Source organism: Microtus ochrogaster, chromosome 7 (assembly GCF_000317375.1).
Source record: "Microtus ochrogaster isolate Prairie Vole_2 chromosome 7, MicOch1.0, whole genome shotgun sequence".
NCBI lineage: Eukaryota > Metazoa > Chordata > Mammalia > Rodentia > Cricetidae > Microtus > Microtus ochrogaster.
The window spans coordinates 21,210,324-21,223,515 of NC_022014.1; the positions used below are offsets into that span (position 1 = coordinate 21,210,324).

At 49.8% G+C, this 13,192-nt stretch overlaps 1 protein-coding gene across 2 annotated transcripts in view; it reads left to right on the top strand.

The window, feature by feature from the left end:
* Pipox (pipecolic acid and sarcosine oxidase) overlaps positions 1-6,489 on the top strand; it is a 39,284-nt gene extending 32,795 nt beyond the window's left edge. For both annotated transcript variants that reach the window (XM_013347468.2, XM_005349485.2), the window contains exons 3-8: positions 3,224-3,437; positions 3,828-4,010; positions 4,476-4,622; positions 4,992-5,150; positions 5,689-5,764; positions 6,025-6,489. In XM_013347468.2, coding sequence (XP_013202922.1) covers positions 3,224-3,437; positions 3,828-4,010; positions 4,476-4,622; positions 4,992-5,150; positions 5,689-5,764; positions 6,025-6,155 — 910 coding nt within the window. In that variant the 3' untranslated portion in view covers positions 6,156-6,489. The remainder of the gene's footprint in view (positions 1-3,223; positions 3,438-3,827; positions 4,011-4,475; positions 4,623-4,991; positions 5,151-5,688; positions 5,765-6,024) is intronic.
* Positions 6,490-13,192: the final 6,703 nt, after the last annotated feature.

Genomic DNA, 13,192 nt, shown 5'->3' on the forward strand with positions numbered 1-13,192 from the left:
CCGCCTGCCTCTGCCTCCCAAGTGCTGGGATTAAAGGCGTGCGCCACCACCGCCCTGCTCCCTTGCCCTATTTTATTGGCCATTCATTGATCACTAGCTCCCCATCGTATGTGGGCCACAGAGGTATCAACTTGGCCCTCCAGAGGGCTCTTCAATGGCCTCTTCTCTGTGTTGGGGCAAAGTGGGCGACATGGAAGGTATTGTTCATACCAAGGGCTCCGGAGTCAGGTGATGGGCATTCTGGGAGATGGGCTGCAAACTTGCTAGGGTTCCCTGGTAACCCTAGGATTTTAGACCCTTCTTTCTAGACTAGCCTTAACTATTCATTTCTTAGTCCCAACCCCGTTTATGTGAAGGCCTTTGTCTCTTTCATTTTTCTTCTCCAACTTTGTAGCTTGTGTCTGAGAAAGAGAGAGAGAGAAGGGGGGGAGAGGTGGGGGATCCCCAAGCACAGGTATAAGAAATTGATGCAGAATGGGTAGACTATTTATTGGGATCTAGGAAAAGCCATTAAGGAAATCAGCACTTAAATGATTTTCAATCTGCCTGTGGAGTCATCTGTCTTCATACTTGGGGAAAGGCCCGGTCTCCGATCCTGGTTTTGATTGACTGATTTCCAATGCGCTGAGTATTTCCCATAGGAGCCTCTCACCTGTCTCCCATAATGACAGGCCTTAGCATTTCCAGGCAGTGTTTTACATTTATTTCTGATTTGCTCATAATGGTCAGAAATCTCTCTCCAATCCAAGGCATTTCTCCAACAGTGCACGGTTTCCCTCAGGCCAAATAGCTCAGCTGTGATCCACGGAAAATGAGAATTTCCCAAACACATCTTCAGACTTGGGGAGGGTCTAGCATCACAGATTCAGATGGAAAATTTCCCACTGTTAGATCAATATCTGGGCTAAGAAATAAATGCCACAGGGGCAGAGAGCTGGAGCAAAATGATTACAATCGGCACAATTACATCCACCGCAGAATCAGCTCACTGATTACTCCCGGGGTTGGGGAGCTCTGGCTTCATCCACCAGAGGACGGCTTGGGAATTAGAACATCACTCAGCATTTCATAAGTCGACAGATATGCCCGTTGTCTTGGCACAAGTTCCTTTTCCCCATACAACATGTCTCTGTAAACGGAGTTCTGGCTCAAGGAAAGAAGGCAAGATGGCAGAAGGGAAGAGTACAGGAGAGACCAAGGCTGCCATATTCCAGGCAGGGTTAAAGAGTCACTCTGTGGGGTTTCTGGACCAGAGAGCAGACATTATATCTGCGTAGGTGAGCTGCAAGCGGCATCTTTCCCACAAGTCTACTCGCCTGGAGTCTGTTAGCTAAAAAGGTTCTAGAACACCTGGCTAGGCCTAGTGGTACATGCTTGAAGTTCAACATGTGGGAGACATGGCAGGAAGAACTCGAGGCTGAGACTAGACCAGGATACACAGTCAGTCCCTTTCTCAAACCAACCAAAACACACATCTGAGACAGGGGGTGTGGCTTGGTGAGGTATTTCCCTAGTGTGCAGGAATCCCTGAGTTCCATCCCCAGCATCGTAACCTAACTACAAGACACCGGGTACTTTTATTTTTTTGGAGATGCTGGGATGGGACCCAGGGACTTGTGAATGCTAGGCAAATACTCCCCACTAAGCCACACCCCCATCCTCACTCCCAGCCTTTGGGGTGGCTTCTTAATTATCTTGTTGACCAATATGTTGACTAGGCAAGTTTTCATAACCTAAGAATTATTCTGAAGTTCGTTTGGGAGGCTACGGAAAAGAGACTGGCTCCTGGCTGGGGTTTCTGTCTCATCCTGCCTAAGCTGAGTTTTGAAGAAGCAGAGTCGGCGTCGCTATCTCACCACCAATGCTGGGTAGGCGGGGGCCATGGCGAATGGATTGGGCGCGCTGCGCGGCTCTGTGTACTGACACCGGCCCCCAGGCCCACTGCATCCCTACCCCCTCCCAGTCTCCGCTTTAATCCCCACAACCAGATAATGTGGGATTTGGAAGCATGTAATATCCATGAGACTCCATTATAGGCTATTACGAGCTTTATAGGCAGTACCTGGGGGATGTGGCTGGCTGCCGCTGTGCTGTGGGGTTGCTGAAGCCGAGAGGGAACACTGGAGCAGTCCCGAGGGGCAGAGGCACCTTTCCATTGTTTAGATAGCTCCCCCACCGAAAGGACTTCTGGTTTCTGTGGCAGAGAGTCAGGAAGCATCAAAGGGAACTGGCTGTCTCCTTCACAGAGTGAGAAGGGCAGGAGAAGCCTGTCGAGAGATTCAAAACCAGAGAGTCTCTGAGATTGCTGTTGGCGAAAGAGCCGCAGGTCTGGGGTGATCTTCTGGGGCGCTGCAGGCTTGGCAGCCCTTGAATGTTGAGGGCAACCCCAGCCATCACGCAGTCACAAAACAGCCAGTATCACTTCCATTCAATGTCCTGGATTTCAAAGGAAGAGTTTGGGACTCGGAGTAGTGAGTCACTGGTCAAGGTCACATCAAGGTGACACCTGGATTAGAAGCAGAACCAGACCTCCTTAAACCACGGACAGAGAAGGAACAATGAAGCCCACAAATGCAGAAGGACAAAGCAGTACATGCTAAGAACACAGACCAGGGTGAGGGTGGGGTGGGAGGGGGAGCTAGAGAGATGGTTGGGTTCCAAAGGACCTGGGTTCTGTCCCAGCACCATGTCAGGAAGTTTCACAGTTGCCTGGAACCCCAGCTCCTGGGGGGCTCAGACACCTCTAACATCTGTGGGCCCTTATACTCACGTGCATGCATACCTACAAAATTTTAAAAATTCATAATAAAATAAATCTTTGAAAAATAATGAAAGGGGGAAGGGAAGAAAAAAATGGAAAAGGAAAGGGCAATGGATAGCACAGAGGGCTCCGCAAAGAGGAAACAGGAGGACGGGCAAGAAACTGCATTTGAGTGGACACCTGCTAGTTCATTTGGCATTTCCGAGGGGTTGTAAAGATCATGGGAACTTAGGACCTCTGCTGTCAAGAGCAGGGGAGAGGGACAAGCGAAACAACAGTGAGTGTCAGGGAGGACTTGGGAACGGTCTGGAAACAGCTGCAGAGTCTAGATGCTTCTCCTGTGCTCCGAATGTCAGCCAAGCTGTGATGATGTAGACACGGGTACCTTACTGAGGAATGAGGATAGGTGACCAGGGCCATGACAAATCCCTTCACCCAGCTGACCTTTTCTTTTCGAAACAGGCAGACTGAGCTCTTGTTGCTGGGAATGAAGGAGAATCCAGAATTGAAAACAATCCAGGCCACTCTGTCCAGGCAGGGGATCGAGCATGAGTGTCTTTCATCAGCGGATTTAAAGCAACGTTTCCCAAACATTCGGTTCACCGGGGGAGAAGTGGGGCTCTTGGACAAGACCGGAGGTGTTCTCTATGCAGACAAGGCCCTCAGAGCCCTCCAGGTAAGGCTGTGCAGTCCCAGGGGGAATACAGGTCCCTTCTCTGGGCATCCTGGCCCCCACAGGCAGCCCCTGGTGAAGTCAATAGGAAGGTTTTGCCTTGTTCGCTTTGGTCCTAAGGCAGGGCTCTCTCTCTCTCTCTCCCCCTCTCATCAGGGTTTCTCTGTATAACCACCCTGACTGCTGGAACTCACTCTGTAGACCAGGCTGACCTCGAACTCACAGAGATCCGCCTGCCTCTGCCTCCCTAGCGCTGGGATTAAAGACGTGCACCACCACCATCCATCCGAAGATTCTGAAATCTTGTCCACCCTAAGTAGGGGACTCTTGGTCTCCCAGGGTGAATCACATACACAACAAATTAATTCGTCTTTCACGGGCCTGTCCTTTCAGCATGTAATTCGCCAGCTCGGAGGCACGGTGTGTGACGGAGAGAAGGTGGTAGAGATAACACCTGGTCTACCTGTCACAGTGAAAACCGCCTTGAGAAGCTATCAAGCCAACACCTTGGTCATCACTGCTGGTCCTTGGACCAACCGAGTTCTCCGTCCCCTGGGAATTGAGTTGCCTCTCCAGGTAGGGCAAACTGGAGGCCTGAGAGTCATAGCTAAGAAAAGAAACCTTGGAGCCAGCCAGACTTGACTTAGCCTTGGACCTTCTACTTCCTAGTAGTCATCACTGGGCAAGTTTGCTGAGTTCTTTAAGCGTCAGGTTTACCAGCATGGGAAATAACAGCTACCTCAAAAGGTTATTGTCAACTGATTTATCTGGCATGTCTAGAGCCTCCAGGAGATGGCCAGACTTAGAGTAAACACTCCTGAAAATATGGTTAAGGAGGGCCGGGGTGCTGCTGCGGAAGAAAAGTAAGAATAGGGACAAGATGGATTTAGAGACCTTTGTACAATAGCATATAGATCATAAGTCCTTGACACCAGAATTAGGTCAAGCAGGTTGGATGGGAAAGGGCCACAGGACCCTACCAGAGTCTGCTGTTGTCGTCGGTAGAGCTTCATGGTTTCCCTCTTCATCTCCCACACCAAGACCCTTAGGATCAATGTGTATTACTGGCGAGAGAAGGTCTCTGGGAGCTACAGTGTATCACAGGCTTTCCCATGTATTCTGAGTCTGGGCCAGGCTCCCCACCACATCTATGGACTTCCAGCATCAGAGTACCCAGGGCTGATGAAGGTAAGCAAAAAGGCTAAGAAGGCCACTGTGCTCCTGGGTGCCCATGCAATTCTGGGCATTCATATTTAATTCATATTCTAACATACCTCTTTAGGACCCTCCTGGTGTCTGCTTCACTAATGGTCATCCACAGCATAATATTATAATCCTATCCCCACCCTGAGGTCTAGGGTGCCTGCCTTGTCCTTATAAATAAAAGACGGGGCTGGGGATGAGCACTAGGCAACTCCAGGTGCTAACACATAGCACCTGCCAGGTCTGGGGACCGGGGTGATGGGTGGAGTCACTCTGCATCCAAACACATCCCTCACTGGCTGCTATGTTTAGAAGGTCAGCTTTGCAGACCATGCTATTCTAATGGGGTTGTAGATCGGCTATCACCATGGTGACAGTGTGGACCCAGAGGAGCGGGACTGCCCCACAACCTCCTCAGACATCCAAGACGTTCAGATTCTATGCCACTTTGTCAGAGAGCACATGCCAGGCCTCCAACCCGAGCCAGACATCATGGAGCGCTGTATGTACACGGTAAGCAGGCTGTTCCGAGGTGCAGAGTAGCGGAGGAGAGGGGGCAGACAGACCCTACTCCATCTGACCTCTGACCCAGTATGTGACCTCAAACTAGTCATCCTATTCCTGTGGATTGGTTCGCCTCGATAAGTGAGGGACCTGTTAGAGATCATTCATATTCCTTTTTATTAGGCGGCGAGGCTCTCGCCTGGCAGTCCCTCCCTGTATTTCCCAGAAGAGCGCTAAAGCAGTTCTTGGCAAGATGTTCCCAGTTGAGCAGGCCTTGGGGACAAAGAGAAGAGACAGATGCTATCGGGCCCGAGGCATCTTGGCTAAAGTTAGTTCACGAAGATGACTACCTCCTGTGTCCATGACACAGTAGGAGAGGGACAGCTGTTCAGTAAGAACCAGCATGTCTGGGGGGGGGGGGGACAAGCAGGGCAGACCTCAGCCCCATCCAGTTCTCTCTTGAAAGAGTCCCAGGCCAGTTCCTGCCAGAGTCTGTAGCTCCTACCTCTCCTGTCCTCAGAGGACACAGGTATGACTTTCTTTCTAGAACACGCCTGATAAGCACTTCATTCTTGATTGTCACCCGAAGTATGGCAACATTGTCATCGGTGCTGGATTCTCTGGTGAGCTTGAGGATGGGGAAGTGGGGAGGCTGCAAACAGACCTATTGAAGTACCAGACAAAAGGGGATCGTGCATACTTAACTGAAGTCTGGACACTGGGTGTATAGGGAGGGCGGACAGTCCAAAAACGGGGTACTTGTGGCAGGAGACAATTTCTTTGGGATGAGACTAAGAGGAGAGGTGGCGCTGTCTGGGTTTGGGGGGACCTTCTCTCGAGCCATAGTCTGTACTTAAAGGTAAGCGATACATTCTTCTCTCAGGGCACGGATTCAAGTTGGCCCCCGTTGTGGGCAAGATCCTCTATGAGCTAAGCATGAAATTACCACCATCTTATGACCTGGCACCGTTTCGGATAAGCCGCTTCTCTACATTGAGCAAAGCCCACCTTTGACCCCAGCTGACTCTCTCCCGCGGGGGGACAGCCCTCATGGGGATGACTTCTGGGAGAAGGAAGTGGCCTTGCCATGTTTCCGTTCCGTCTGCTTCTGTAAACACCAAATGATTGACCCTCTTTTCACAGTCATCCTCCCTTCCCATCCTCAGAAAATCAGCCAGAGACTCACCATCACAGACCAGCAAGGAGCTTACCGAGATGGGCTCAGTACGCTAAGGGGCTCCTTAAATTTCTCTTTGCTGGGACGTTGGATGAACTTGAGCATGCTCTAATAAATGAATATTTGCCAGAAAGAAAATGTTGCTGAAAAAATAAACTGCATTGCACAATGTCTGAGGAAGCCTTTATTTTCTATGTAGCGCTGCATTTATCGGCTCTAACGATCTATTAGTGCCACAGAGCCCGTTACCCCCAGGAATCCACGGAGTCTCCGATCCGTCAATGCCCTGTGTCCTTCTCGTCTGCTCCTTTGTCTGATCCTCATCTTCTCCCCAGATCTGTAAAGATGCTCGGCTCCCCACTCTCTCATTAAGGTGTATTGTCAGGTCCTTATGAAGACGGAACTGTTATACCGGAAAGAAAGCCAGAGACACACTCGCTTAGAAACCCCGTTCAATGTTTGAATGTTAAATGTGCCATTTTATTATCATTAGGATTGCTCCCACTTAATGAAACAGCATTAGCACCGAGGCGGCTGGCCTCCTTGCACTAATTGCTTTGGAAGAGAATGGGGCTTGTAACTACCCCTGGGTGGGTGGAAGGGTGAGGGGTGTGAACAGGGATGCATGCAAGCTTGATGTGCTTAGACAGTACCCAAAAGCCAGGGGGGCAGGGGACCCCCAGAGAGGGCCAGTTCCACCCTGGAGAACACGCTCTTACATGTTCTGGGGAGAGCGAAGCTGGGAAAACGAGGGGCGGGTATGACAGGAGGAAATGACAGGGAAAGTGAACGATAGGAATGAAATATTCACAAAAAAAATACACCTCCAGTAAAATCACTCTACTTAGCCTAGTCCTTAAAGGCCCAGACATATGCGTTAGCTGATTCATTTCTCCAGTGAGTTCCAGAGCCAGCTCATCCTGTCAGCCCTGTGCCAAGTCTGCTTTGGGAGCCATTTCAGGTGGTTCTCAGGAACTCAGTCTCTGTAATGGCAACTACACAGGGGTGTGTAAGGATCGAATTTTATTATCACTTACTCATTTGATGCATAAATACTGATTTAGTGTCTAGTATGTGTCAGGTACTTTGCAGCCGCCTCAGTGTGCTGGTTAGTTTTAGCTGTCTGCTCAATCCAGAATCATCGGGGAAGAGACTCTTAAGGAGGAGTTCCCTAGACTGACCTGTGGGCAGGTCTGTGAAGGATTGTCTTGATTACTGACATGGGAAGACCCAGCCCACTGTGGCTACCACCATTCCCTAGGCAGAGGCCTCCACACTCTGTAAGGGTGGGAAGGCTAGCTGAGTACGGGCAGGTAAGCAAGGATACATGTGTTTATCCTCTCTCTGTTCTTGACTACAGATGTGATATTTTTAGGTTTCTGCCTTGACTTCCCTCAATAATGGGTTTTAATCTGGAAGTAAAAGCCAAATAAATCCCTTTCTTCCCTAAATTGCTTTTATTCCAGGATATTTGTCACCGAAACAGGAAAAGCAACCAAGACAATCAGTAAATATACAGGTGGAAATCCCTGTTGTAAATCAGCAGAGCGGGCTTGTCTTAGTTAGTTAGGGTCTCTGTTGCTGTGGTCAGCACCATGACCACAAACAACTCGGGGGAGGAAAGGGTGTATTTCAGCTCACAACTCTCAGGTCACACTCCATGGCTCAAGGATGTGAGGGCAGGAACTCAAATGGCAGGAACCTGAAGTCCTGAGCTGCTGCAGAGGCCCTGGAGGGGTCCTGCTTACTGACTAGCTCTCCTGGCTTGCTTAGTTTGCTTTCTTAGAGCACCCAGGCCCACCAGCCCAGGTGTGGCCCCACCACAATGGGTTGGGCCCTCCCCCATCAATCACTAATTAAGAAAATACCCTGCAGGCTTGCCTGCGGTCTGATCTTATGGAGGCATTTTCTCCGTTGAAAGTTCTTCCCAAATGACTCTAGCTTGTGTCAAGTTAACCTAAACCTAGCCAGCAGGAAAGAGAAGTAGCCTATGATCTGGCAGTTCCACTTCTGGGGATATCTTCTAAAGATTTGAAAGCAGGGTCTCAAAAGAATATTTATACACCCACGATTATAGCATCATTTGTTCGCAATGGCCAAGAGGCAGAAGCAGCCCAGATGTCCATTAACCCGTGAATGGACAAACAAAATGTAGTCTGTACAGGTCATGGGGCAGTGCTGACTCTTGCAAAGGAAGAGAACCCTGACATGTACCCCTTGGTGGCTGAAATGGGGACATGTTAAGTGAAATGAGAGAAGGGACAGAAGGGCCGATGCGGCGCGGATCCGCCTGTGTGAGTCCAGCGGTGAGATTCGCAGAGGGACAGAGAGGATGTGTCTTGCCAGGGACTGAGCGGAGAAAGAGGAAATTGTGCTTCCTTTATGGATCCAGAGCCTCAGTTCTGGAGGATGAAAAAAGTTCTGGAAGTTGGTCACACAGCAGTGTGAAAGTGTTTAATGTCACTGAGCTAACTATGCACCTAAAATAGCTAAGACGATGTTATATGTGTTCTATCATGATTTTTAAAAATTCATATTCCTTTTTTTTTTTGTTTTTTTGTTTTTTTGAGACAGGACTTCTCTGTGTAGCTTTGTTTTGAGCCTGTCCTGGAACTAGCTCTGTAGGCCAGTCCAGTTTCTGCCTCCCAAGTGCTGGGATTAAAGGCATGTGCCACCACTGCCTGGTTAAAAATTCTTACTCTTATGGAGCTCATGGTGGCAGTGAGAAGACATGGAAGCTATGCATGTATGTAAATTTTAAAAGAAAAAAAATTTTGAGACAGCGTTTCTCTGTGAGGCCTGGCTTTCCTGGAACTCGTTCAAAAGACCAGTTTGACCTCCAAGCTCAGAGTAGAGTATACCTGTAAATTATAACCCATGTAAATTATAACGCATAATGTTTTGGGGGACTAAGGAAGGACAAGAAAGTCTGGCAGATGCTGAGCCGTTCCATGCTGGTCACCAGCAGTCTTACCGAGGAGTGGGTCAGTAAGGGTGAGCCATGTGCTGGATGTCTATTAGAGAATGGCAGGAAAGGCTGAGGGGACGTGGCTTATTTGGTAGGGTATCTGCCTAGTGTACATGCAGCCCCAGGTTCAGATCCCATCAGTGCATAAACCAGGAGTGGTGCTCACCTGTAACCTGAGCACTTAGACACTGGAGGCAGGAGGACCAGAAGTTCAAGGTCATGCTCAGCTATAGAAGGATGACCTCAAGGCCAGCGTGGTTCTGTCTGAAAAGGAATGAGCCACAAAGCAAGGGACTGCATTGTAGTATAACATAGGGAGTGGTGGGGCAGAGAGACCAGATGCTGAGAAGGGCCAGCATCCTGCCTATGAGCTCAGCAACTCTCATGCTGACAAAGCTGGCAAGAGCTGGCTAAGGAACATCCCCCTGCTCCGTGGCCCACCGCCTGCCTTCTGTTTCCTCTGTCTCTCCAATGTGCTGGCCTCCTCCCCCAGCCAGCTGCGGTTCCCCTTCCAAAATATCCAGCCTTATTCAGCTTCTCAGTGACAGCCAAAAGGGGAGACCAATGTCTTGCAGAGCCTGAGAAAGGACAAGTGGGGGAGGCTACCAAACCCTGCCTGAGCAGTCTTAGGCCTCTACAAGACAAGAGAGTCCCCGTGCAAGCTACAACTGAGAGCTGCAGAGCAGTAGCCCTGGGGCCAAGGGGTGTAGGGGAACAGAGTAGCAAAGAATGGGGTGAAACAGGGTCAGGTAAGGAGAGACTAGCAAGCTGCAGACCAAAGCTGAGCCTGCAGGAGCATGGCACATACAAAGCCAGAGGCCACGGCCCAGCCTGCACGGGTGGACAGAGGGAGCTTTTCTTAGCTGTGGTTGGATGGGGTCACAGGAGAGGTGGCATAGGGAAATGTCTGGGATCACAGTGAAGCAAAAGTCACTGCAGAAGGGGTTGAAAGACAATAGTGAAGGATTTACCCAACACAGCATCATTTCGTTGCCTCCCTTTTGCCAGAGCATGGTCAGGCATCTCCTCTTGGGCAGCCCCAGCGTATCTTCAAGATGGAAGAAAATCAGAAGCAATTGGGAGGCAGTAGGAGTCCTCAGGAGGGGCAGCTGGGGTCTGCACAGGCTGCAAGGGAGAGATAAGGGCAATGAAGAGAAAGAGGCCAGAGTGGTTGCCAACCAGACTACGGAAAACAGAGGCAGGCTAAAAATAGACGGGCTGCAGAGGGAGGAGAGCCAGGCCAGAAAAGGAGGGGAGCCGAGGCAATCGATGCCGCTCCCCACTCTGACCCAATTCTTCATCCCTCAGTCTCACTAAATTGACAAATGAGGTCTTGGTTGGAAAGTGGGAAAGATTGGCGCAGAGGGAGGACAGGCCTTAGGAGCTCAATGATCTGAAGGTCAGGCCGGGTTCAGCTCTCAACAAAGTTTTGTATTCCTGAACAGGCTTGAGAGCTTAAGGGATGTCAATCCAACCTGCAAGGGGCCAAAGCCAGGCAAACAGAAGAACTGGCCTGCAGACACAGGCTGGAAAATGACTCTAGGCATGCCTGCATCTCACTTCTCGGGGAGAGCGATTGAAGAGAATCTGGTTGTTTCTGTGTTGGACATTCTATGCAGCAAGAGGGATTTAGATTAGACTTTGAGAAATCTATCCCCCTTAGGCAGAAATGTGAGATCTGAAGGCGTGGACGTGAGCAATGCTAGAACATGTTTCTGTGGGTATCGGTAGGCACGGAGAAGCCCTGCGCCTCAGGCCTGGAGAGGCTCACCTGAAGGCCAGGGCCTGAGGTAATCCCTCTGGAAGGCTGCTGGCTAGGATCCCTACTACCTAGCATGACTGGAAATGGATTGCTAGGTGTAGGAGGGGGATACACAAGGAGGGTTGGATCTGTCAGCCCGATGGGGTTGGGGGGAGGGACAAGGGGCAGGATTCTATCATGCATGCCCAGTGGCATTTGCATAACTTTGAATAATGAATAAACCCAGCTCTGGGGTTCCTCCTCAGCAACGCTCATCTGCATCTTTATTAAGCTTTATAAATGATTCAGCTCTCTACCCCTTCCCTCAGCCCTGCCCAGGCTGCCCCGAGCATCAGGGTAGCTGATTGCTCATTATTTTAGACTTGATTTGTTTCACCAACATCCAGTGAGGCATGGAGTGGGGGACACAGGAGGGAGGAAGGGATCCAATCAGCGAGAAGAGTGGAGGGCTCCCATTGGGAGTGCAGAAGCAACCACAAGAAGGCAAGTTCGGGGCCAGCTCCAAGCAGAGACTGGGCAGCTATAGACAGCAATGGTCCTGAGACTGACCTCTTAAGACAGAGTCATTTCTTAGGTGTCCTGAGATGTGCTGGGTTCAAATTCTACTCAGATCCCTTACTCTCTTAGGCCTGCTGCCAGGCTTCCAGAGGCCCTCACTCAGCTCCAGCTCTGCACGCACCTCTTAAACAGCAAATGAGTACAGCCCCCGGGGAAGTTCTCACTTTTCCTGAGGCAGGAATTTTGCTATTTGCACAGAAAAGGGTAAAAGAAAAAAAAAATCCGTTATCCTTGCAAGACAAGAACAAGCACAGGGCACATAGGGGAGAAAGAGATGGCAGCAGGCATGTGTGGTGTGAACTTAGAGGCAAAGGAACACCCTGTCCAGCACACCTCAGAAGAGGAGCCTGGAGGAGATGCGCACCTCTTGGCTAGCATGTTCATGCTGGCAGCTGTGTGAGCCGCCTGGTGTGCCCGCTGAAGCCAGGGAGACAGCCTGGATGGGAGGCTCTTGCAGGGACCTCCAAGTGCTGGGAACACAGGGTGTTCGAACCTGGCTGCACATGAAAAACAATATGATGCTGGGCCACACCCAAGGCCAGTTAAACCAGAATTCCTGACAGAGAAGGCTGTGAACACAGTCTTTCATTTTTTTTTAAAGTCCTTTAATCTTATTGGATCTTGTTTTGAACAACCTCCCCTCCCCCTTTTATTAACACTGGGGACTGAATTCAGGGTCCTGCACACGCCAGTCAGATGAGACATGAGACACAACTGGGCTCTGTCCCCACCTCTTCCTATTTTATCATTTTGTGCTTGTGTATGTATGTGGGTGAAAGTGGGTGCAAACTTGCCATGTGTAGAGACCAGAAGGCCTCGGGTGTCTGTCTTTACCTTTCACCTTGCCATGGCTGCTCAATACTCCAGGCCAGCTGGCCCGAGAGCCTCCTGGATTCTCCCATCTTGTCACAACAGTGAGACTGCAGAAGTGCCACCGAGTCCAGCTTCTACACAGGCTCAGGGGAGTCAGAACCCAGGTCCTCAGGCTAACAAAGCAAGAGTTTTACCCAGTGAGCCATCTCCTCGGCCCCTATCCCCTTTTTATTTTTATTTTTGAGACAGGCTCACTAAGTTGCCTAGGCTAGCCTTGAACTTGTGATTTTCCTGCCTCAGTCTCCTGGGTACTCGGGATTACAAGCTTGTACATCTGTTTTATATAAAACACATGTATAAATATATGTAAAATAAAAAGTATGTAATAGCATTAGGGAAATTTAAATACTGACTGAATCTTTGAGAATAAAAAACTATTGATTAGTTTTTGGGTACGAGGAGAGTATTGTGATTACGTGTTTTTTAAGAGCCATCTTCTTTTCTTTTTTGGTTTTTTTTTTTTGAGACAGGGTTTCTCTGTGTAACAGCTCTGGCTGTCCTGGAACTCTCTTTGTAGACCAGGCTGACCTCGAACTCACAGAGATGCGCCTGCCTCTGCCTCCCAAGTGCTAGGATTAAAGGCGTGCGCCACCACCACCCAGCTAAGAACCATTTTCTTTTCTTTCGGGGGAGGGTCAATACAAAAGTGTCTCCTGATGAATCTTCAGATCTGCCCTCAGCTGGCAGGGAGCGGTTGGGGCGCAGTCCCTGAG